The sequence below is a fragment of the Silurus aristotelis genome (genome assembly GCF_946808225.1).
Source record: "Silurus aristotelis genome assembly, chromosome: 10".
Taxonomy (NCBI): Eukaryota; Metazoa; Chordata; class Actinopteri; order Siluriformes; family Siluridae; genus Silurus; species Silurus aristotelis.
The window spans coordinates 21,143,027-21,170,277 of record NC_139583.1 but is presented as its reverse complement, the minus strand read 5'-3'; the positions used below and the strand labels follow the sequence as shown (position 1 = coordinate 21,170,277).

General features: G+C 38.3%; 1 protein-coding gene across 2 annotated transcripts in view; it reads right to left on the bottom strand.

Annotated features, from left to right (window-relative positions):
• LOC310732402 (cilia- and flagella-associated protein 337-like) overlaps positions 1 to 27,251 on the bottom strand; it is a 55,060-nt gene that overhangs the window by 2,299 nt on the left and 25,510 nt on the right. The window contains exons 10-18 of one of the 2 annotated variants that reach the window (XM_083552894.1): positions 24,167 to 24,282; positions 19,501 to 19,631; positions 16,711 to 16,812; positions 15,851 to 15,976; positions 15,558 to 15,745; positions 5,517 to 5,714; positions 4,422 to 4,609; positions 2,169 to 2,293; positions 1,617 to 1,763 (exon numbers count right to left, since the gene is read on the bottom strand). In XM_083552894.1, coding sequence (XP_083409020.1) covers positions 1,617 to 1,763; positions 2,169 to 2,293; positions 4,422 to 4,609; positions 5,517 to 5,714; positions 15,558 to 15,745; positions 15,851 to 15,976; positions 16,711 to 16,812; positions 19,501 to 19,631; positions 24,167 to 24,282 — 1,321 coding nt within the window. Of the gene's footprint in view, positions 1 to 1,616; positions 1,764 to 2,168; positions 2,294 to 4,421; positions 4,700 to 5,516; positions 5,715 to 15,557; positions 15,746 to 15,850; positions 15,977 to 16,710; positions 16,813 to 19,500; positions 19,632 to 24,166; positions 24,283 to 27,251 lie in introns of those variants that run through there. The other variant, XM_083552895.1, reaches the window with a different exon arrangement.

The following is a 27,251-nucleotide window of genomic DNA, read 5'->3' as shown; positions in this document are numbered from 1 at the left end:
TTAGAAATTATGGAGGGGTCTGAAATTGTCATCGTAGGTGCATGTCCACTGTGAGAGACATAATCTAAAAAAAAAAATCCAGAAATCACAATGTATGATTTTTTAAACTATTTATTTTTATGATACAGCTGCAAATAAATATTTGAACACCTGAGAAAGTCAATGTTAATATTTAGTACAGTAGCCTTTGTTTTCAATTACAGAGGTCAAATGTTTCCTGTAGTTTTTCACCAGGTTTGCACACACTGCACACAGATCTTCTCTATATCAGTCAGGTTTCTGGCCTGTCAACACGGAGTTTGAGCTCCCTCTAAGGATTCTCTATTGGGTTTAGGTCTGGAGACTGGCTAGGCCACGACAGAACCAGAACTTTTTACAGAGCCACTCCTTGGTTATCCTGGCTGTGTGCTTCGGGTCATTGTCATGTTGAAAGACCCAGCCTCGACCCATCTTAAATGCTCAACTGAGGGAAGGAGGTTGTTCCCCAAAATTTCGCAATACATGGCCCCGGTCATCCTCTGCTTAATACAGTGCAGTGGCCCTGTCCCATGTGCAGAAAAACACCCCCAAAGCATGAGGCTAACACCCTCATGCTTCACAGCAGGGATGGTGTTCTTGGGATGGTACTCATCATTCGTCTTTCTCCAAACACGTTTAGTGGAATTATGACCCAAAAGTTCTATTTTGGTCTCATCTGACCACATGACTTTCTCCCATGACTCCTCTGGATCATCCAAATGGTCATTGGCAAACTTAAGACGTGCCTGGACATGTGCTGGTTTAGGCAGGGGAACCTTCCGTGCCATGCATGATTTCAAACCATGACGTCTTAGTGTATTACCAACAGTAACCTTGGAAACAGTGGTCCCAGCTCTTTCCAGGTCATTGTCCAGCTCCTCCCGTGTAGTTCTGGGCTGATTTCTCACCTTCCTTAGGATCATTGAGACCCCACGAGGTGAGATCTTGCATGGAGCCCCAGTCCAAGGGAGATTGACAGTCATGTTTAGCTTTTTCCATTTTCTAATGATTGCTCCAACAGTGGACCATTTTTCACCAAGCTGCTTGGCAATTTCCCCGTAGCCCTTTCCAGCCTTGTGGAGGTGTACAATTTTGTCTCTAGTGTCTTTGGACAGCTTTTTGGTCTTGGCCATGTTAGTAGTTGGATTCTTACTGATTGTATGGGGTGGACAGGTGTCTTTATGCAGCTAACGACCTCAAACAGGTGCATCTCATTTAGGATAATAAATGTAGTGGAGGTGGACATTTTAAAGGCAGACTAACAGGTCTTTGAGGGTCAGAATTCTAGCTGATAGACAGGTGTTCAAATACTTATTTGCAGCTGTATCAGACAAATAAATAGTTTAAAAATTATATATTGTGATTTCTGCATTTTTTTTTTTAGATTATGTCTCTCACAGTGGACATGCACCTACGATGACAATTTTAGACCCCTCCATGATTTCTAAGTGGGAAAACTTGCAAAATAGCAGGGTGTTCAAATACTTTTTTTCCTCACTGTATATATATATATATATATATATATATATATATATATATATATATATATATATATATATATATATATATATATATATATATATATATATATATCCTACTTTCTCCAATAACAGGAAGAGGTGGAGGAGTTGGAGAGGATGAATCTTGCATTTTCCCAAAATATAAATGCGGATTAATGATGAAGTCAGGTTTGCTCAGCTCCTCCAGTGAGACCAGTTCTTCCACTCTGAGTTTGCTGAGCATCCCTACAGATATACAAAGTAACATTTAGGCAAATGTTACATGAGAAATAAAAATATAAAATAAAGAAATAAATCTCAGGAAACTTTAAGCTCATTTAAAATCTGAGGAAGGAAATCTTTTTCACTAAATGGCTCAATAATAAGGATGACTTCATAATTACTGAATAAATAATAAACAATTAACAACAATAATAATCAACATTTTTTAATTTGTACTAACCAAACTATTTCATATAATATGAATAATATTTATCTTAGAAAACTGGTCCTGGTAATGGAATCGATTGTAGTAAACATGAACCAGCTCCTAACATATATAGAGTAATAAAAGGAAACTGTGGGCAGTGTAATACTGCAAACGAGTACAAGAGCAAAAAAAAATGTAAAAGAGAATAAAATGTGACTGACCAGTAGAGGATTTACAGGCAGCATTAACATTTTGATACTGTGTGCTTGCATTCTGCTGCCTCAAAGCTCTAAAGACTTTTCTGGAGCTCCCTCCTGTGCTTTCAACTTCAAGGCTTTTAAATTGTCTAGAACACAACAACATTTACAACATATACAATGGTTATAACATCTGTCATCATGTCTACTCTGATCATGGTACTTTTATTGCCTTGCTTGGGATGCCTTTTCATATCAGCGCACTGGAGTACACAGTTTTGCACTAAATTCACACCTAGGGCAATTTCTATCAAAAAGAATCCTGGAGTAATTCAATATGGACATGTGGAGAACGTACAAAACTCCAAGCTCCAAAAATGACTGAACACGATGTTGGATTTTAAAATGCAACTCATTCTACTTATTTCCTGATGTATATAAATATTTTATTGTGTATAACACACTCGGGAACTATACACTTCATTATAATTATTTATGAAAAAAACATTACAGTTTATAGTATTGCTTCGAATTAATTTATGCATTTCAAGAACTTGCAAGTAATACATGTGACACATTACAGTATATCACTATTAAAGTTTCCAATGATACACTATGCAAAAGTATAAACAAGGTATAAAGTGTAAGGCATTTTAATAATAAAAAAATAACAATGTGTATTATGCCTTAAGAATTAATTATAACGATGTAAAATCATACCTTATGGTTTATTTTTTACAAAATTGTATTGTATGTTGTGTTTGCTATTTTCTTGGTGTATGGTTAATTAACTTAGATTTATTATAGCAATTATAACAATGAACCTTGTCACAAATTCAGGATCTGCATATTACATTTATTTTTAATTAACAAAGTCAGAGGTGAAAGTGGCAAAGAAATCACTCTGAGACAAAATGAAGACAAAAACTTCATAGGAACCTGATACAAACGAGTGACATCCTCATCCTAATTCCCTTATGCAATATAACTGTGTACTATATGGTCAAAAAGTGCAATTGTGTAACCAGGGAATTCATTATATGTTTTTCATATAAAGTCTGTGTTATTGAAGTTATCAAGTGTTCACTGATGGAAAGTTTTTAAATGAAAGTACCTAGACTGAATTCTGCTAAAATGAGTCGGGGCTACTGAGTTCAAGGAACAAAGGAAGGGAGAAATACCATATTTCAAATTCTTATTAAAGTTCTGAAGCCTAAGTAATGAATTTGGATGGCAATTTTAAACTTAACATCCTGCTCTGTTATTAAAGAGCATGGCAGCTTTCCATCACAGGGTTTAGCCAACGTGCAGCGATTCTTTTCTACATGCATGGTAAAGAGATTACACTACACACCACAGGGTGTTTTGTGTTTACTTGAAAATTAATAATTAATCACAATCAATGAAGTATTTTAAAAGATGTTCATTAAATTACAATTCAGTCACAATACAGTAATTATATGTTAAACTGACAGTAAGACCATTTCTGAGCAGATAAGTGTGAAACAGTGAGTTACACACATGTGAACATACAACACACAAACACGTTCCTGATTAGATTGTTCGTAATCAGCATCAAATCAGCTGCTAACTGTGACAGACAGAGAAGAAAGGAGTACTTTATTTCCTTTATCAATCACTCAGATGTGAAATAAAAGCTCTCAAGTGAAAATGAACCATCTGGTGGCATTTACCCAACATCTGTCCTTTTCCTATTTACCCAGTATACGATAAGAGAAAGGGAAAACGGAGAACTAGCTGGCTTGAAAGTGACATGAAGAAAGATAAAGGTAGGGGTGAGAGATGGTGAAAAAGGGTAAAAGAACAAGAAAAGAAGAGATAGAGTGGCATAAAAGCAATAAAGGAAGTGCAAAACGATGTGGCAGGATAAAGGGGGGGAATAGATATTAAAAAAAGGACTGATATTGGGCATAGAGAAATAGTTGGGAGGAGAAAGAGAGAGAGAGAGAGAGAGAGAGAGAGAGAGAGAGAGAGAGAGAGAGAGAGAGAGAGAGAGAGAGAGAGAGAGAGAGAGAGAGAGAGAGAGAGAGAGAGAGAGAGGTGAAAACAAAGTGAAATAAGAGGAAGGTACTGAGATGTATGGATAACAAGAGAGAAAAACAAAAATCAAGGAAAACGAAAGAAGGTAAAAAGCAAGAGGGAAAATGTAGAGATGCAGGTAGAAAATGAACTGAGGGAGAAAGACATGGCGATGGAGAGAAAGGCATACCACTGACTTTATGCCAACATCTCCACACACACCCCACTCTCACTCACAGTGTGTAATCTTTCTCCTCCCCAGTCTGAGTATTGCACTCTGATCTCTCGGCATGTTGGGAGCTCTGTTCAGGCTGTGTATCCTGCAGCTCTGCTTCTGTCCCACTCTCTGTGGTAACCTTTGTGCTCACTTTCTGCTCTCTCTTCACAAACACTTCACTGAGTTCCACCAGGTTCCAGTGCAATTCCTGGAAGGAAAGCTGGCTAAATATTACAAAATGTATTCATGTCATCATTAGATGTAATATTCCAACAAGGCCTTTGGTTGTCCCCCTATCCTGAAACAGGAACTCAGTAGATGTTGCATTAGCCATTATTACTACTAGTGTGACCAATTAGCATCTTATTTAACTTACTTGAAGATCTAAATCAATCTTACCGGAGGGGGCAAATTTAGTTGAAAGCCAAATCATAAAATTTTATATTAAAATGAATAATTAAATAATAAAATCGGATACATGAGATGTGTTCTAATAAAATCAGCTAATAGTCTCAATATTATCAAATATTTTGCTATATGGCACAGGTAGAAGGTACATTTGTGAACACTAGCCAAATATAACATCATGTAGTGTTTTGTTTGGCTCTATCTGTATTGTTTCTCCCAAAAGAAAAAAAAATAAATAGACAATATTTTATTAATAAATAAAAAAGTTAATAAAATCAACAGCAAAGACATTTTTGGGCAATTTAATAGTGTTAAATTCTCTAATCCACATTATCTAAATTCTCTAATTTCTTTAATATCTAAAATACAAATAAATCATGAAATAAAAACATCTGAAATGTTTGACATAAATTTGATTTTAAACCATTACAGTAGACCTGTTCTGTGCTTGTTTTGTGAACTTATTAATATTGTCATGGAGCATGAAGTATGGTTTGCTGGCAGATGGAACCTTGTAAAACCATATGTATCTGTGAGTTTCGAAACACTGTGGAAAATCACTTCAGGACAATATTGTGGCAACTTGTGCTGAATGTTACAACTATGTTACAACTAATAGCTAATAACTTCACTTTGCAATAATGTAAATGGACTTACTACACACCTCCTTTACTGGGATTTCACAGGCCATGCTATTTCATACTAACCTGTCCGAATACCCCTATAGCTCCACCAGGCAAGAAGCTCAGAGCTAAACTGCAATCGGCCGAGGCGCTGAGAAGAAAGAGGTGGCCAGAGTGGACACATGTTTCCAAGTGAGTGATGGAGTCAACATGAGGTTGGAAGCTCGATAACATCTTGGGTGCCTGATTGATTACAGTCTCAGATGGTTGAAGACAATATTCCTGAAACAAAAGAAGAACTGGGATGGAAGATGCTACTCTTTTCAAAACACTGTAAGTGACTTTATCTCAGAAGTGTGTGTTGTCTTTGTCATAAAAATTTGAGGAAGAGCACACTCAAAATCTGAAGTGATTTCATCCAGGTTGACAAAAATGTCGAAGCTGGTTTTCAAACCAGGACTAAAACTTTTACATGAGCAAAAAAGAACTACTGTTCTTTTATTATTAAAGTATTAATATGTAATAGACATGTGTTAATTTTGCAGTAGTTGTAGATGAAGTTATAGACAACACTGTACAATTTAATAAGTTCAATAGTAAAGAAATTAATATTAAAGTTAGCAAAGCAGTCCCAAAGTTTTTCAAATCTCAAAGAATTAGAAACATTTGTAAATATAGCTGTAGAATTTTCAGGTCTTTGTCAGGCTAGATAGATAGATAGATAGATAGAGCCACTCCAAACCACAAAAAACATATCTTAATGAAGCTGATTTTGTGAACAGGGACATTGTCATAAAACTTAATAAAAAAATTTTTATCAAAATATAGTTAAATATAAATATTTTTTACATACATATTAAACAATATCAAAGCATGACCAGCTCTTCAAGTCAAAGTCTATATCTATGATACCTTCAGATCTGGTAAGAAAAACTCTCTTATAAAAGGCTTGACCAAATAAATGTTTTTAGCCTCAACTTGAACATTGTGACTGTGTCTAAGTCCTGAACACAAATTGGAAAGCTGTTTGATAACTCTGGGGCTTTGTCAGAAAAAGTTCTGCCACCTGCTGTAGTCTTTATTATTTAAGGTACCAACAAATAACCTGCACCTTTTAATCTAAGTGGGTGTCGGGGATCATGTTATAGAACATAAATCACCACCTTCTGAACTCTAATTGACACTCGTACTCACTTCGCACACCCATGACTTCAGTACTACTCACATTACATTACTTCATTACCATAAACTGTTTACATGCTGTTTTTGCACATCTTTCCTGAACTGCTGCTATATTGCTCTTTTGCACAACATTTTGTTTACATTTTGACTACAACAGGTTTACTGGCGGAGCTATTCTGTGTTTTGTGTTTTGTTCTGCACTGTCTTTTGTTGTCTTTGCACTGTCTTGTGTTGTCTTGAACTGTCTTGTGTTGTCTTTGCACTGTTTGCACCAGGTTGCACACATGCACTTTATGTGTCGAGGACACTTACTAGTTCTTAGCCCTGTGTTTTCTGTTTCTGTGATTGCTGTTTAATGTAGCATCAGGGTTCTGGAGGAACGTTGTTTCATTTCACTGTGTACTGCATTCCAGAAATCACAATGTATCCAGAAAAAATAATTTCTGGATCCAAAAAATCCAGAAATCACAATGTATGATTTTTTAGCTATTTATTTGTATGATACAGCTGCAAATAAGTATTTGAACACCTGAGAAAGTCAATGTTAATATTTGGTACAGTAGCCTTTGTTTGCAATTACAGAGGTCAAACGTTTCCTGTAGTTTTTCACCAGGTTTGCACACACTGCAGGAGGGATTTTGGCCCACTCGTCCACACAGATCTTTTCTAAATCAGTCAGGTTTCTGGCCTGTCGCTGAGAAACACGGAGTTTGAGCTCCCTCCAAAGATTCTTTATTGGGTTTAGGTCTGGAGACTGGCTAGGCCAGGCTAAGCCAGAACCTTGATTATGCTTCTTACAGAGCCACTCCTTGGTTATCCTGGCTGTGTGCTTCGGGTCATTGTCATGTTGGAAGACCCAGCCTCGACCCACCTTCAATGCTCTAACTGAGGGAAGGAGGTTGTTCCCCAAAATCTCGCAATACATGGCCCCGGTCATCCTCTCCTTAATACAGTGCAGTCGCCCTGTCCCATGTGCAGAAAAACACCCCCAAAGCTTGATGCTACCACCCCCATGCTTCACAGTAGGGATGGTGTTCTTGGGATAGTACTCGTCATTCTTCTTCCTCCAAACAGGTTTAGTGGAATTATGACCCAAAAGTTCTATTTTGGTCTCATCTGACCACATGACTTTCTCCCATGACTCCTCTGGATCATCCAAATGGTCATTGGCAAACTTAAGACGTGCCTGGACATGTGCTGGTTTAAGCAGGGGAACCTTCCGTGCCATGCATGATTTCAAACCATGACGTCTTAGTGTATTACCAACAGTAACCTTGGAAACAGTGGTCCCAGCTCTTTTCAGGTCATTGACCAGCTCCTCTAGTGTAGTTCTGGGCTGATTTCCCACCTTCCTTAGGATCATTGAGACCCCACGAGGTGAGATCTTGCATGGAGCCCCAGTCCGAGGGAGATTGACAGTCATGTTTAGCTTCTTCCTCAATTTTCTAATGATTCCTCCAACAGTGGACCTTTTTTCACCAAGCTGCTTGGCAATTTCCCAGTAGCCCTTTCCAGCCTTGTGGAGGTGTACAATTTTGTCTCTAGTGTCTTTGGACAGCTCTTTGGTCTTGGCCATGTTAGTAGTTGGATTCTTACTGATTGTATGGGGTGGACAGGTGTCTTTATGCAGCTAACGACCTCAAGCAGGTGCTTTTAATTTAGGATAATAAATGTAGTGGAGGCAGACTAACAATTCTTTGAGGGTCAGAATTCTAGCTGATAGACAGGTGTTCAAATACTTATTTGCAGCTGTATCATACAAATAAATAGTTTAAAAATCATATATTGTGATTTCTGGATTTTTTTTTTTTTTAGATTATGTCTCTCACAGTGGACATGCACCTACGATGACAATTTCAGACCTCTCCATGATTTCTAAGTGGGAGAACTTCCAAAATAGCAGGGTGTTCAAATACTTATTTTCCTCACTGTATATAATCTCTTTAAATGGATTAGGCAAATTATTTCTAATACATATTTCTTAAATAAGAAAGAATTGTTTAATAAAATCTATATTTGATTGGAGAAGAAAATCTTATATTTCTTAAATGAAATTGTTTATTTTGATTGATTATACCTTTATTGACTTTCTTCCACAAGAAAAATATACTTTGCACCAGGTTTTATTAAATAGTTTTTTTTTTTAAGTAATTGTAGAAAATATTGTGTCAGGCACAAGAACTCGCAGAAAACCGGAGGTTGAATGATAAAGATTTGGTGTTTACTTAACTCCCTCAACAAATAAAGAGCAAAGCAGAAAACGGGTAGGCATGAAAGGAAACACAAAAGAAACACAGAAAGCAAATGAAACGTCCAAACACATGAAGCGTGAGAGTCCATAATGTTCGTAGGCCTAAGCTGTAGAACGGACGGTGAGACTGTGAACGACTGGGGTTTATATACGGTGGTGACTGATGTGAACCAGGTGATGATGATTAGTAATCAGGTGAGCTGCTAGGGTGGATATGAGGGTTAGGAGAAGGCGTGGCTGGTGGATCCCTGACATATTGTTTATGGCATGGTATTTATTTTTCATTGGCTCAAGTTATAAAATATATGTAAACCATAATCCTTAATATTTTTAATTGGATGAATGAAAACATTTTTCATTGTACAGTACTTAACATATCAATCAGGATTGGAGTACCATGTAGATATATACAAGTAAAAGTACCATGTAACATCATGAAGGCCATCATTAACAAGTGAAAAAAAGATGTGTGCACCATAGTGACATTACCAAGAGCAGAATGTCCCTCCAAAATGATTTAAGGACAAGACAACCTGTAAGGCTGCCATGAGACATACAGCAACATTAAAAAAGCTGCAGGAATGTCTGGCAAGTACTGGTCACTCTCTGTACATGACACCATCTTTTATATACTTCATATGTCTGGACTGTGGTGAACTGTAACTGGACAGAAGATCTTTTTCACAGAAAAATGTGTCAAAATGTGTTATGGAAAGGTAGAACCCTTTGAGCATAATTCTAAAAGATATGTTTGGCACAAAAACAAGAGCTTATCAACCAAAGAACACTATTCCCATGCTAAAGCATGGTTGTGGCAGCATTGTGCTATGGGTCTGTCTTTCTTCAGCTGGGACTAAAGCTCTATTTAGTATAGCAGGAACCATGAATAGCCCCAAAACCAATCAAATGTTGCACAAAACCAGCAGGCTACTGTTTAGGCAGCTGTAAATGAAAATCTCACCTTCCTGCTTAGAAATCACAAAAAAGCACAAATTCAAATAAGCAACAGAATTATATTGCTGGTTGTTACATTAAATATTTTAAAATATTTTAAAAAGATATCATTATTAATACATTGACCATTGAAGACATTGTATGGAGGTATTTGTATAGCATTTATTGTAGAATAAACACAGTGTCAGCAGTTTGAAAGAGTCTGTATGTTCTCTGCTATGGTAAAGTCTACAGGACTAGCTGCTATATATTTTTTTTTTATAAATCTCAGAGGAAAGAATTCAAAGAAGTGTCTTGTAAAGAAACTGTAACAGCTACATGTAAGCAAATAGAGGACCTACTTGACTTTCGAATATTACTTGAAATTAAATGTAACAATAATTATGTCATTTCTTTATTATTTTTTAAATAGTAAAAGCAGTCCTTGCTAAAGCACTCAGACTTCCTAGACCTTATACACCGCAGTAAAACCAGAATTGCCTCAGATTCTGCGTACATCAATAAGAGGACAGATAGAAAATGAATGTTTTGTGTATGGAAACCCACTGATTATAATTACATTATAACCCTTTAGACCTTGTCACGAAAGTTCAACAAAGTTCTGAATGGAGCTTTTAGTACCCAGACAGGTCAAAAGGAATCAGTAGTTTGTGTCACAGCCACAGAGACAAGATGTCAGACGTGTTAGCAATTATATCTGACGAGCAGGCCCAAATGTGAGGCTACAAATTATCACGAGCTATTGAAGCACTTAAATGAAAGCGAGCACGTGATTTATCCTCATTGAGGAGAGCTGTTATACTTCACCGGAAGTTATGAGGAGTTGACAAATACCCAGCTCTCCCTTCATCAATCACGCTGGTTCTGCTGACAGGCTCCATTTATGGCTCAAGGACAGAAACTTGTGTCCTTCAGACATGATGACTAGAAGAGGGAGTGTTTCTCCCGCACAGAACATCACTGATGAATGTGCTACTCGTATATATATATATATATATATATATATATATATATATATATATATATATATATATATATATATATATTTATATATTTATATATATATATTTATATATATTTATATATATGTATAAGCATGCTATTAGAGATGTCTGAAGGTAAGCAGAATACGTGATTGCACTCTAATGATGTCAGTGTGGGATTTGTGGTGCAATTTGGAATTATTTTGAATAATTGGTGACTTTGTATCATTGGAATTTCTTTCCTTTCAAGGGAACTGGGATATTCTTGGATGAGGCTTGCGTTATCTTACTCTTAGAATATGCAAGGTTGGTGTCTCTTGTGCCTCTTACATTGATAGAAAAAAAAAACACATCAAATATTTAACCACCTCAATGTACAAATGTTCTTTTTAATTTTGAATCTTGCCTAGGCTACCTTCTTGTAAATTTGCTAATTAATTCTGATTTTCTCAGACAGCTAATTTTAGAATTTGATTAAATTGTTGGATAGTCACTTGCTACTCTGAAACAGACATACACCCAATCAGTGTAATCACATATCAGCTATCAAAATGTCCGTGATGATCCTGCACATCGGTCACACAGAATTACTTCAATGCAAGTTTCTCCTTTTCTAAGAAAAGCACATATTCTTTTCAACATATTTTTACCAAATCCTGGCGCATTCATCTTTTCGTGTGGTTTACTGAAGCAGTTGTAAGCACAGCAACCAGACTCAGGTGTCAATCAAAATAAATAGCACAGGGCCACCTGAGAGAGAATAGTTTTAGATAAGGTTACCTATGTAATGACTTTGGCAGTTTTGTTGACCTGTAGAGACTATACAGAATACATTTTGTGTAGACATAACAACCACCCTGAAGTCAGTATAGCTCTCCATGTTCACATCACAGCTGTTGGTTGAACTCAATGACCAGTCACTGATCACCGTTTCCAATATGGTCTCTGTTTTTGATCATATCGACACATTTACAATGTCACTACCATCAAACACCTGAAATGCTTGTCTAATCAGAAGCCGTGTATGAACTCTGAGGTCTGTCTCCTGCTGAAAGCAAAAGATACTGCTTTTAAATTTGACAACGCAGAGGACTACAACAGAGCCAGGGCTAAACTAAAAAGGGGTAATAGGAGAGCCAAACAAGCATACAAACTCCATAAACAAGTCCACACACTTCCACAACCCTGACCCCAGATGCATGTGGAAAGGCATCCAGACCATCACAGACTACAAACCAACAGCAGTGCCTACTGAACAAACTCAATCACTTTTTTGCTCGTTGACTCTTCTTTTGCTCACAGTTTACTGTCACTCTCTACATACCGGGACGTGTTCTTAGGGCATGCGCTGGACAACTGGCACAGGACTTCACTGACATTTTTAACCTGTCAATGGCCCAAGCTACGGTTCCTACTTGCCTGAAGACTATAACTATTATACCAGTGCCTAAGCATTAAGCTGCAGAATGCCTGAATGACTTTTGCCCAGTTGCACTCACCCCATTGTTATAACGTGCTTTGAGAAACTGGTTCTGAATCACCTTACAGTGGTCCTACCACATACACCAGTTTACCTATCCCCCGAACAGTTCAACAGAGGATGTTTTTCCACGACTCTTTATTTAGCCCTCACCTACCTGGATAAAAACAACACCGACATCAGAATGCTGTTCATTGACTTTAGTTCTGTGTTCAATACAGTCATCCCCACTGTACTGATCACTAAGCTCAGTGACCTGGGTATCTGCACCTCCACTTGCAGATAGATTCCAGACTTCCTCACCAACATACCTCAGTCTGTTAGGTTGGGCAAACAGGTATCCTCAACCCTCATTCTAAACACCAGTATCTTACAGGGCACAACAAGCCTGACAGCGTATTGTGCCACAAATGACCTGACTCTCAAAACCATGAAGACTAAAGAGCTCATTGTGGACTTTAGAAAATCAAACAGCAGGAGACACTCCCAAGTCTACATCAAAGAACTGAGGTAGAGAGGGTCTCCAGCTTTAAGTTCTTGAGAGTTCACATCTCTGAGGCTCTATTCTAGCACCAGAACATTTTAGCTCTGGTTAGGAAGGCACAACAGCATCTGCACCTCTTGAGGTATCTTAAGAAAGCTCATCATCAAAAAGAGCATCCTGACCAACCCCATCACTGAATGGTATGAAGGCTTAACTGTGTGTGAACGTAAAGCCCTGCAAAAGGGTGGACAAAACTTCGCAACACATCACTGGCACCCAATTACCTGCCATTGAGCACCTTCACCACAGTAGATGTCTGTGCAGAGCTCACATCATCACAAACTTTTTAACCTCCTTACTTCAAGAAGAAGCTACAGGAAGATACACACCAGAACCAACAGGTTTAGGTCTTTTTTCATCCACCATCACCCTACTAAACTCTACACTACACTGTTAGATCACTGTATAAACACTGTGTATATATATATTCTGTACAGTTGTACATACAATGTACATATTGCATATTGTTATTTATATACCCCCTCATTTTCTACACATATAGATCTGCACTCGTATCTTATCTATATGTTTTATATATACCTTACATACTGTATATTCTGCCAAATATTTCACATTTACATACATATATATAGTGGACTTGTTTACTTGTGGACAGCTTTTTGCACTTTTTTTTTTACTGCCATAGCCTTATAACCTTCTGCTTGTTGTACCTTTACAACAGTGTCTGCACATTTTTTTACTGCCATAACCCTATAACTATTTACTTGTACTTTTCAACAGTGTCTGCACATTTTTTTTACAGCTATAGCCTTAATATTTATTTACTGTATATATGTTGACATGTACACTGTATATTACACATATACTTACATATTTATCTGCACTTGTCAATTTGCACAATTGCTACTATTTGCACTTCTGGTAGATGCTAAACTGCATTTATTTGCTGTGTACCTGTACTATGCAATGACAAAGTTCTATCTATCTATCTATCTATCTATCTATCTATCTATCTATCTATCTATCTATCTATCTATCTATCTATCTATCTATCTATCTATCTATCTATCTATCTATCTATCTGCAAAACAACATGGTATTCATAAGTAACAAAATAATTATTATATTGGTAACCATTTCCTTCATGTCTATTTTCCCTCTAACAACTCACTACCACTGTTTCTTTTTGTCTGTGTTCTTAATAGTAATATGTATTGGAATATGTTGATAGTAATAGTAATATTTCTCATCTCAAAATGTTCTCATTTCACATGTTTCAAGATGCAAATTATCATGACAAATCAATGAAAATATAATTTAGCCTCATAAAGTAATTTCTGCTCTGCTTTGCTTCTGCTTTTTTCTTTCTTTTTTTGGGTAATTGATTGAAAACCAAAAACTAATCAAAAGGGCCACAAGTATCCATTTTAAACTGTTTTGAGCTAAGTAAACTAAGAAAGCACACTTTAATATTGTGATTTTGTTCTGAGAAGAAGTGAACACACAATGACAGCTCATACAATCTGATTAAAAATGTTATATTAAATATCCAGAATTCTACTATTTTTAATATTTTACACTGTAGTGTCTTGGATATTTGAGGCATAACATGTAATTGACCACTATATTGCTTTCCTCAGAGGTCTAGCTTGACATTTATTTCATGGATATAGGCCAATGGGTCTCATCGCCACTGGCATGGTGAAAGGTCAGCGTTTACCGCAGCTTTGATTTACTTTTAAGATTTCGAAGGTTAGCTAAAGCTAAGGGTGTTTTAGCTAAATTCAGCATCTTTCATAATTAACTTTATACTCATAATTAACACTGCGCTTATTTTATCCTTTACATAACTTTCTTTCGGTTTCTTCCATTATGGGTGGCCACAGCGGACCATCGCATGTTTTTACGCTGGATGCCCTTCCTAACGCAACCCTCCCCATTTATCCAGGCTTGGGAACGGCACTAAGGCTTGTGCAACCCTAATGGCTGGGGTTGATTCTTTACATAACACTCATATATAAATTATTTTCTCAGTAGTGGACGAAGTACCCAAATTCTGTACAATACTTTAACTTAAATAAAGATGCACTAGGTAAAATATTACTCAAATACAAGTAAAAGTGCTTTTAAAAAGTGCCTTCAAATGTACTTTAGTGTCCAAACTACTATGATTTACTATGGCTATAGTCCTTTTTTTTTTAGATTGGAACGAAAATTCTTGTAAGAAGAAAGTCTTACAGGGCCGAGGCGGGCAAAGAAGGCAATTGAAAATGACTCAAAAAAATCATACAAATAAGGCGATGGGTGTTATGGTCTGTTGAACTGACATGAACTGTATGTTTGTGAGAAGTAGATAACACTAAGCAGCAATCAAAACTAGTTCAAAACAGGGCATGCACTCTACCCTGATTGGTGGCTTGCTGCATGTTTGAGCAGTTAAGTTTTTAATCCACTCATAAATAAAAAGGAACGACTGATTTTGCTAAATGTAGTTGAATAATAAGTCAAATATTTGACTTTGAAATGTAATAAAGTAAAAGTCTCCTCAAAAGAAAATACTTCAGTACATTTACATTTACTTTGTTACTCTCCACCACTGGTTTTTAAAGAGTAAATTATTCACAAATGGGGCAAATCTTTGTAGTACTGTTAACTGTCATGGTTTATTATCAAATAACACTCAATACTGAAACAATTCTATCCTTTATTCGTTATCTCTACTGTACTGCTTATGGTAGTTATTGATCTGCCATAGTGTTTGATGTCTTACCTGGATATCCCACACCTTCAGCATACCACCCATATCTGCTGTGATCAGATAACAACCACTGCCATCCACAGTCATTATGATGGAGTTTGAGCCTTCATGAGCCACAAACTTGCCAACTAAATTTGCATTTGCTGTATTCCAGAAACAAACAATGCCCGAACCTTCACATGACACCAGATCAGCTCCACCTTAAAATGAAATACAAACAAATAAACCTGTAATTTATTAAATTTATTACATTATGTAAGAGATGTAATTAAAATGTGTAAAACTTTTCACTCTCTTTCCATTACCTGTTGCTGCAACTCCTTTTCGTCCTTCCAGAAAGGCTAGTCTGGTCACAGCGTAACGCTCCGAGTTTTCTTCACAGGAATTTGCTGTAAGTTGTTTATTACTGGGATTACTAAGTAAAGTGCTGTCTGCAGTGAAGGACAATAACAATTCACTCTTACAGACAATTGTTAATAAGTTCTATTCATCAGCTTTAGAAGTGTCCAAGAGTTAAAACAGTTTGGCTAGAAGCTATTACGCAACTACATAATTGTCCCATAATGCTTGTTGCATAATCAGCCTGGGGTATTACACCTCCCATCAGCAGATATCCTCTCCCTGCGTTTACAATAGCTGTTTTGAATATTTTAATTATTATTATTATTTGGACAAAAGACATCTATCCATTGTCCATACAAAAGATCTTTTTGTATTATACTGCCTACATACAGCATACTATAGTTCCTTCTCCAAAGCAAATATATATATATATATATATATATATATATATATATATATATATATATATATATATATATATATATATATATATATATATATATATATATATAAAACTGCTTTAAGCATTTCAACCCCTCATATTTATAGCTGGGTATTTTTTTTTATTAATGGTTTTAAGTGGGAATGTGTCATTGAATTCCACTGCATTACAATACACTCACAAATACGCATAATTGCCTATTGTCACTTTGATTGGCAGGGGAGAAGGAGCATTTTGGCATTTTTGGTCTCTCTAATGATTGTGGCATTGCCAACTCACAATCAGAGACTAAGACAACCAGAAACAATGCTGTCTACTACAGTACATCATTATAAAACATATCGATGTTTATGCTTTTTCCTTTAAAAAAAAAAAACTAACCTGTGTTAACCTTGTAATCTTGGTGTTGCGTGTTTTTGTTTAGTTTGCGTATCACATTTTCAGTGCTGTTGTTCCAGACTATAATCTCGCCATCACTACCACCTACACAGAGAAGATAAAAATGAAATGAGAACATATAGTGTCAAAGCACAGAAAAGTTTAATGCTGTTAGTGCTATTATAGTGGCTGTTCATTATTTATGCACCCAGTAGCCATGTTTATTCAACACTTCCTTTCTATTCAAATCAGGAGAACAAAACAGATAATGTTTAGATAAGATACTGACCTAGAATTGTGAATATACAGTATAGCTGCATCAGATAAGCAGATTTCAGAGGAATGTTGTCTATTTATTTATATATTTGAAATATTAGAAATTATAATGTAAAGTTTATTTTTGACCCACAGCCCTCAAGCCAAATTGGTTTTTAGCACTTTATATAAAATTGGTTGGGCACCTCTGTTCTAAGGTGTTCTATATATACATATATACAACAAAGTAAGAGAAGCATGCAATATTATTATTACTATTTTTATTATTAATATTACATTTTCCATGTCACTTCAACTAGAAGACCCAAACATGTTCGAGCTTGAGCATGCTCTTGTGTACAATGCCATCTCCATGAAGATATGGTTTATGTGGGTATATCTGGTATAAACAGTCACAAAAGTTAGTACACCCCTCAAATTTCAGCAAGAAATCAGAGAACCTGTGGAGGGTGGAGAAGCGCCATGTGTCCAACATCCAGATGATCTGAGTGGGAGAGGATCCCAGCAACAACCTGTGCAGCTCTAGTGAATTCCATGCCCCGGAGGATAATAATAGTGCTCACAGAAAATATTGACACTTTTTGACATGTTCACTTAGGGTGCACTCACTTTTGTTGCCAGTTATTTAGACAGTAATGACTGTATGTTGAGTTATTTTCAGTAAAACTGCACTGCTATACAAGCTGCACATTGACTACTCTAATATATATACATGTTTCATTTCTATTGTATTGAGAACATATAATACAATGATTGCTGAAATGTAACTTTTGTGAGATACTGTGCGTGTGTGTGTGTGTGTGTGTGTGTGTGTGTGTGTGTGTGTGTGTGTGTGTGTGTGTGTGTGTGTGTGTGTGTGTGTGTGTGTGTGTGTGTAGGTAAACAGTATATTTAATGAAGAAAGTGCATCCAATCTAAGAATTCCAAACAGGGGCAGTAAGCATGTATGAATAGTTATTAAAAAAGACTGTAATCTTCTATGAATTGCACACTAACTCATAAACAAATGGCAAACAAGGGGGAAAAAGGCACACATGTCTCAGTGCTCAAAGAACTAAAGTGCTCTCACACACACAAGTTTCTCTGCAAGTCCACTGTACTGCTCTGTTTTCACGGAATCCCTTTGTGTCCTTACATTACCTTTCTTTCTTTATTTATTTCTTTAATATTTAATGACCACACTTACTGTTACTGCTGCCACCTTCACAGTCTCTATTAAAGAGACTGTTTAAACAGCCTGCACTTTTTAATCAGACTTCTAGCTTTGTAGTAAAATGCTGTAGTTGTTGATTATTTTTTTACAACAGCACAGTTTGCCATCTCCTTTGCTTTGATAAATAAACATGTGTTCAGGTTATTGTGCATTTGTTTTGCCTGAAAATTAAATCTTATATAATTTGTACATTAAATCTTTACCATGGAGTACAAAAAGAGTGGAGATAGTCCAGAGGAGTGAAAAGGAGTTATACAAGCAAATTGGGTTGCTCAAAAAGCACATGCCATACTTATAACCAGGTGTCCTCAAACTTTTGGCAATGTAGTGTAAAAACTTAATTTAATTTAATATCATTTCATAAAGACTGCTGCTTATATTCACTTATCATTATCTTATTTAATGCTACCTTAGAAGATCCTTGGTTGCATCACAATCAGTTCCCTAGTTCAGAAAACAGGGCACTGTTCAGGCCATTTTATGAGTCTTAATTGCAAAATCCTTGCAGTAAAAATGGTGCTCCCTAAAAATTCCACAATGCTCCGGAAAAAAAAAGTACTGATTACTAAATATTGATTCTCCGTATGTTCACTAAGTACAAATGTCATCATGTTTTCTGAAGTGTCCCAGCTCGAAATGTACGTAGCTTAATATCTTGAAGCTTTCAACGAAAGTAGAAGCTTCATCCCGCCTGTTATTAATAAATGCAAGATAGACATTTTACAACATGAACATGTAGTCATGTTGCTTGAAAATGAATCATTGTCCCAGTGTGTAGTGAGTCAGGGTTATTTCCAGAGCCCTGTCTTGTGTACACAACATACTGATTCATGCAATAGGGAACTAGAGAGCTGATTGAAAAGCACTACTAATTTTAGACATTAATTATGAAGCTTTTTCCAGATTTCAGTTCACTAGACCAATGAATATGGCACACCAAATCTCACTCTGTATAAAGCGTATATTAAGAACTCTAAGTGCTTACACATATTTAACAGAAAGCAAGCTACAAAGTGCTATTTAGCATAAAGTAGACTGAGTTTTTAAAAATTATAGCTACCAGCTGATAGTGATGGTGAGAGTGAGATGTGATAGTAATGAAGAGACTGTCATATGAGGGCACTGAAGGTAGGCCAGTGTTTTTTTCCTGGTTAAAATACTAGCCAATGACACATGGACCTTGGAAGCAGCTTGAAACCACTAAAGCAGCTGTCTGCAAAACTGAACACAGCAAGCGTCTGCTTAATTAATAAATATCAATCTGAGAACCAGAGTATTAGAGGGCATGAGAACAAGAAGAGTACCAGTGACTAAGGTCTGAGGTGGTTGAAAAGATGCACTCGAAATGCGCTCTCGATGTTGAACGCCGCCTTTCCACTCTGAGGGATGTACAAAAAAGCGAGAGAACGAATTCATCCTGTACACGGTGATGACCCTGCACAGAAAGACAGACAGAGATTAGAAGGATGAAAGGAGAAAGACAAAGCTCCAGTGATGAGAAATAGATAAGATATGGCTGCAGGAGATTAGAAGTTCATCTGTAAATGTCAGAACAAGTTTGTGTTTGGAAGATGGATGAAAACAGGTTGACGCATACTCACACACAGGCACACACAGAGTCCGACCACTTTTCAGGTGTGTTGATGATAGATGATAGCAAGATATATTTAGAATGTGTTAAAATACTCAGAATCCCTTTTCAAAAAGTATGGTATACCATGGTTTAATAGTTCATAAAGTATCCAAGTGTTACTCTATGCTTGTTTCAGATAAAATTAGTACTGTAATTTTCGGACTATAACGTGCACCCATATATAAGCCGCACCCACTGAATTTGACAAAGATTTTTATTTTAAACATAAATAAGCCTATGTCTATAAGCCGCAGGTTTCTACATTGAAACTAATGAACTTTACACAGGTTTTACCGAAAGACAGTGTCTATTACACGGTGTAACGGGTGAAATATGTTGTGGCTCCTTTAAGAGCAGAGCGGCATTTTGGGAATAGCCTGCCGACGCATTTTTTCCGGTAATACTGCATGTGTGCAAGACCGAGGAATATGTCCTTATTATTTTCTGATGCTCATTTCTAAGTTTCTTTGACTAACCCTTAACGCTGTTGCCAAGAAAAATAAAAAAGCACTAGTTTTGGAAACCTGTCTGTGCTTATATGATTTCTGTTGCAACTGGAGTTAGCGAGCTATGCCATGACCCAGACTCAACGCGTTACAATGGCTTGTATCTAAACAGTAGCCTACCAAGAAAGTCATTTTTCACTGTCTACCTCCTTCCTTTCACAACTATTTCTCTTTGGAGTTTTTCTTTTGCCATTGTCGTGTGCTTAAAATCAGTTTTAAAAAATCAGCTTAAAAAGTTTTATCTCCTGATGCCGTGTAGCTCAGAACACAGGTGAAGTGCGTTTTTGCGTTTCCATTCGGACATTTCATTGGTCTAATGTTATGTCGATCAGTTTTTTGGCTTGAAGTTTTTGAAACCGGTAAAAAACCCAAGAAAAATCCATAAATTAGCCGCTTCATTGTTTAAGCCGCGGGGTTCAAAACGTGGGAAAAAAGTAGCGGCTTATAGTCCTAAAAATACGGTACAAATATACCATAAGAATTAAGCCAAAAGATGTACTTTGAATATATTAATAATACACTCTCAATATTGATTGTGCACATTTATTCCTACTTACTTGGGAGTGGAATTGTGCCTCTTTTTAGTTTAAATTAGTGGTCATTTTTGTAAGATAATAGGATCACTCAACCTAGAAAAGTGTGTGCAATGAACAACTGAAACGTAGTCGAAATATAAAACCAGGTGCAACGTATGCACTGACAATAATGCAGTCTCTGTGAAATTCAGCATGCATGTCTTTGTGTTAACTTCATGAAGCACCAATAACTCTGCAAAAAAACCTGCATTCCATTAAACACTTAAAGCAAAAGATGCAGTTATTTATAGAAATACTTTCGGGTTTACAAACATCTTTTTCAGTGCATTCATTTTAATCGTTATTTGTGGTCATCACTAATTAGATGCTCAATCACTTAATCAATAAAATAGTATATTTATTTCCAACCACTAATATTGTTCCTTATTAATGGAGCCATTTCCAGTTTGCAGTGCTGATGGACAGGTTAACGGACGAGGTCAGAGTCTCCATGGACAATGATGTTTGCGGATGATATTGTGATTTGTGGTGAGAGTAGGGAGCAGGTTGAGAAGAGCCTGGAGAGGTGGAGGTATGTGCTGGAGAGAAGGGGAATGAAAGTCAGTAGGAGTAAGACAGAGTACATGTGTGTGAATGAGAGGGAGGGCAGTGGAGGGGTGCGGTTGCAGGGAGAAGAGGTGGAGGAGTTCAGGTACCTGGGGTCAACAGTGCAAAGTAATGGAGAGTGTGTTAGAGAAGTGAAGAAAAGAGTGCAGGCAGGGTGGAGTGGGTGGAGAAGAGTGATAGCAGGAGTAATTTGTAATAGAAGAGTATCTGCAAGAGTAAAAGGGAAAGTTAATAGGACTGTGGTGAGACCTGCTATGTTGTATGGTTTAGAGGCAGTGGCATTGAGTAAAAGACAGAGGTGGAGCTGGAGGTAGCAGAGCTGAAGATGTTAAGGTTTTTGTTGGGAGTGATGACGATGGACAGGATTAGAAATTAGTTTATTAGAGGGACAGCGCATGTAGGACGTTTTGGAGACAATGTGAAGGAGGCGAGATTGAGATGGTTTGGACATGTGCAGAGGAGGGACATGGGGTATATCAGTAGGAGAATGCTGAGGATGGAGCCACCAGGAAGGAGGAAAAGAGGAAGACCAAAGAGGAGGTTTATGGATGTGGTGAGGGAAGACATGCAGGTAGTTGGGTTGAAATAGGCAGATGTAGAGGACAGGGGGGTATGGAGATGATCCACTGTGGTGACCCCTAATGGCAGAAGCCAAAAGAAGAAGAAGATTAATGATCCCATGACAGCCCATGCAATACCCCTCCCCACCACCAAACTCACTGTCTACAGGAGTCTAATCTATTGTTCATTGCCTTATTCAATTTATTATTACTGTATATATTTTTTCGAGGTTTTTCCGACAGGGATGCAGGAAGGTATATTACCTTGTTAGTTCTGGAAATGTAAGCAGAATTCATCAATTTGATTGAACAGGTGACATTCAAAGAGCAATGATATAACACCACTGGTACGTTTTACTGATTGCATTATTCATTATTCTATTTTAATTGCAATTTTAGCTTTTTTTTATTATTATTCTGAAAGCATAATATACTCACTAAAGGTCAATCTGTAAATTGAATTGAAACTGTGTCCTTGATGGCAAATATTATCTCTAAAAATTGACCGAATATTTGGCCATATTGTGTCTAAAATGTCAATGACTCAATATTCAGTTCTTATTTATAGAACTGTTGTATAAAAGCAAATATCAAACTTGGGTACAAAATATCAGCAAGGCTGTGATAACCTGCAGTGCTCGACTGGCGGCCTTATGCCTAGAGCTGAATCACAGACATGCTGATTTTCAATATAACACCAGTGATGTTTAAGAAAGTGTTGATTAGTTTTCTTTTAATCAATATTTCGCTTGCTACGATCTCTGATTATCTCTTATGTTTAAATATTCGCTGCTTAAAGACTTAAATGTTGGATTATGTCTCCGTAAACTTGTCTGGTTTCTTAAATGAATGTTTTATTCATTTATGGCAGCAAAAAATGTGAAAGAGTTTTTTTTTTTAAAACATTGAATGATCCAACAAGAAAAATAAATCGTTATTTAAACAAATAATGATTGAATAGTTTTTTCTTCTTCTTCTTCTTCTTCTTCTTCTTCTTTCGGCTTCTCCCATTAGGGGTCGCTCCAGCGGATCATCCGTCTCCATACCCCCCTGTCCTCTACATCTGCCTTTTTCAACCCAACTACCTGCATGTCTTCTTTTACCACATCCATAAATCTCCTCCTTCCTGGCTTCTCCATCCTCAGCATTCTTCTACTTATAGTCCCCATGTCCCTCCTCTGCACATGTCCAAACCATCTCAATCTCTTTTCTCTCACTTTGTCTCCAAAATGTCCCACATGTGCTGTCCCTCTAATAAACAAATTTCTAATCATGTCCATCCTCCCAACAAAAACCTCAACATCTTCAGCTCTGCTACCTTCAAACTTATTTAAAATAAATTTGAAATTGGCTTCCAACTTCCAAATAATTGAAAGAACCCCCACAAATAATATGCAAATAATTTGTTGTGCTTAAAAATAACTGATCCAAACGGAAAAAAATAATGCATTATTGACTTTTGCGATTACAACCTAACCTACATATTAACTTAAAAATACATTATCTTACAAGAGTATAAGGGCTTCTCCCCATCACACAACAGCTATAATATATATAGTCTGGGAGGGCATGCTTTCTAAACATGTTTTCTTTCTTTATAAACTTAGTGAGTCCAATCTTTCCCTCTATACTCACCAGGATTCAACTTTCGAGCCTATAATGCATCAGCCACAGGCCAAATGTCACTCCTATGCTGCTCATGAAGTCTTAAACTATTTTTTTTTAAGTTTTGTTTGCTGGATAATTTATGAGTCAGGTCAGGTCACCTTTATATATAGCACATATAAAGACAAGTGTGGGCTGAGCTGCCTACATTACAGCCCGTCCTTCACACACACACCTTTTCAGGGAAGTTATTGAGCAAAACTAACAGTAATAAATTAAGTTACTGTTTTTAAATACTTAGTTGCATATTCAGTTTAGAAATATTAACTTTCTCAACTTTGCTTTTTTGTTAATTTGACATAGCAATGTAGATATTACCATACCTCATACTTGCAGTAAAGGATAATGAGCAGTACAGTGAGACACAAACTATGCCCACACACACACACACAATCTCTCTCTCTCTCTCTCTCTCTCTCTCTCTCTCTCTCTCTCTCTCTCTCTCTTCTCTCTCTTTTTCTCACCTGTCCCAACCAAGCACTAGCACTGTCCTCGTCAGCACCAGTATCTGCGAGATTTCCACTGCCAGGTCCCGGCATGAGTTCAGTCTGTGGTGACAGTGGCCATTGAAATCCCAAACCTTTACATCCATTAATAGAGGAACAGAACAGTATATTACATTGATGTGCACAAACAAGTTAGATATCCATACAGTAATATATTATATATAAAACATATGCATATAAAACAAATTGAAGTAGAATATCTCCATATTACACTTTTCATATGTTTATATGTGAATTGAACTAAAATACACCACTTTTTAACTCACTGTTCTTTTAAATCAGTCAATATATTCTGTATACAAATATGAGGTTTATGCCGCAGGACTATGTATCTTATAAGCCACTGCACTGTGTCACATGTTTGTTTTTGCACCCATTCTTGAATATAGACTGACCATGCACCACCCTGTGTTTCTTTTTTTGACGTTCCATGGCTGTAATCATTGTCATTAATTTTTATTCACTAAGTTTTAAGTTATTTCAAATGAAAATTGTATTTGTCACATACACATTCATACATGTAGTGAAATGCTTTTTTTTGCTCAAATACTTTCATATTTTGTTTTGTTTGCGTATTTATTGTTTATTATTTATATTTTTTTCCTATCTGGTTTCCATGTTGCCCAGTTGGTATTACTAGGTAACTATTGTGGAATTCCATTAATAGCATACATGTGTCGGATTTGATCTATTAAACCAAACGCTGCTGTTTAAGTCAATCATGTATGCGCAATGGTTTTGTTGTGGTATGTATGCTTTGTTTTTTGGAAAAGATAGAAACCTTGTTATGACCCCTGTCTATGTGTGTGACTTGGCATCTTTCCCCAAAACGCATTCAGCAGGTAGCGTGCAACAAAGCAAAGCTGCCTATTGCACATGTAGAAGGACCCAAAGAAAGGAAACTAACAAAATGAAAATAGACATAAAACATCACCTGGGTCTGCTCAGGTTTTAAAACTTAGTCAATCTAACATAATGTAAGAAACAGAAACCAACAGATTTCTCTGTAACATTATTTATTTACAAAATAATTAACAGCACATATGTAAAAGTGTGAAAATGGAAGTAAATGGAAGTACAAGTGAAATGCACTTGTTAGTTGGTCATTAGGGTGTGCTCTATAAAAGCCTTTACAAGGTTTGTATCAAAGACATGCTGTAATAAAAACAATACACCAGCAATGATCTCAGAAAAGCTGCTGCTGCTACATATCAGTCTTGGGAGGCTGCTGTTACGCACGGACGAGGCGGAAAGCGGAGCTGTGCAAAACCAGGGTTTTAATGACAGATGATGTAAAGTCCAATGAGCACTCACACAACCAGAACAGAAACCCGGAGCGAAGCGGCTAAAGCAAAAGGGCTGTATCGAAAGTAGCGTGTCGAAATAGCAAGCAAAACTGGCAGCAGAAAGGGAATCGTAGAGCTGAAAGCTTGAGTCCATAAGGGCAATAACGGACGGTGTTGGTGGAAAGCGAAGCTGCTTATATGGGAGGGAGTCTGATAGAAGTCAGGTGCGCCGAGTTAGTAATCAGGCGAGAAGCTCCGTGTTGGCGGGGCATGTGCGGGCGGGAGTGCAGGGTGCTCCCTGACACCACCCCCTCCTCCAGGGGCGGCACCAGACGCCCGAGCCCTGCGACGAGGCCTACCCCTGCCCCGGGGCGCCGGGCGATGCGGGTGAGCCGCGTGGAACTCCACCAACAGCGCCGGGTCCAGGATGTCCTGCCGAGCCACCCATGAGCGTTCCTCCGGACCGTATCCCTCCCAGTCGATCAGGTACTCAAGGCGACCCCCGCGCCGTCGTGAGTCCAATACCTCGCGCACCGCGTAGACCCCTGGCTGGTCTAAGATCTCCGGCTGGACGGACGCGTCGGGGCCACCTAGAGAGGGAGAGAGAGACGGACGGTGAGGCTTCAGCAGAGACACATGGAATGTCGGGTGGATACGGTACCTGGGCGGAAGCTCCAAACGGTAAGTCACCTCGTTGACCTGCCGGGCGATCTTGAACGGGCCCACAAAGCTGGGGCACAGCCTGCGGCAGGGGAGCCTGAGACGTAGGTCCCGGGTGGAAAGCCATACCCGGTCACCCGGCCGGAAACGGGGCGCCTCCAGCCGACGGGCGTCGGCGTGCCGTCGTGTGTTCCGCACTGCCCTCCGGAGTTGTGTGTGCGCCGACTCCCAGACCCGGTTGCTCTCCCGAAACCATGCATCCACGGCGGGTACATCACGGGGCTCGTCGGACCAAGGGAAGAGAGGTGGCTGAAAACCCAGCGTACACTGGAAGGGCATAAGCCCCGTCGCGTCCTGGCGAAGCGAGTTTTGGGCGTACTCGGCCCATGGCAGAAAGCGACACCAGCTCTCCTGGTCCTGGCTGCAATACACCCGAAGATACTGGCTGAGCTCCTGAATCTTCCTTTCCGCCTGCCCGTTGGTCTGGGGATGGTAACCGGAGGAAAGGCTGACTGAGACCCCTAGGAGACGAAAGAAAGCCCTCCAGACCCGTGACGTAAATTGCGGTCCTCGGTCCGAGACGATCTCCTCTGGGAGGCCGAAGGTGCGAAAGACTTGGTGGAACAGGGCCTCGGCGGTCTCCAGGGCGGTCGGCAGGCCCTTCAGGGGGATGAAGCGACAGCCTTTTGAGAACCGGTCCACTACCACCAGGATACAAGTGTTCCCTTCGGAGCGGGGGAGATCGGTGACAAAGTCGATGGAGACCCGCGCCTCCCGTAGCTCCTCCAGGGCCGCCGGAACGAGCGGCAGGGGATAAGGAAGGGGAACGATCTGGGAATTCAGCTGTCGGAAATCAATGCAGGGCCGGAGAAGTGGAAGGGGCGATGAACCCCTGACGGAGGGCCTGTGCGATGTATTCCTCCATCGCCTTGTGTTCAGGGGCTGACAGGGGGTAGATCCGGCCCTTGGGTAGCTTCGCCCCCGGAAGCAAGTCAATAGCACAGTCCCAAGGCCGGTGAGGAGGAAGACGGGTGGCAGCCTGTGCACTGAAAACGTCCTTGTAGGCCCGATACACTTCAGGGAGCTCAACCTGGGTG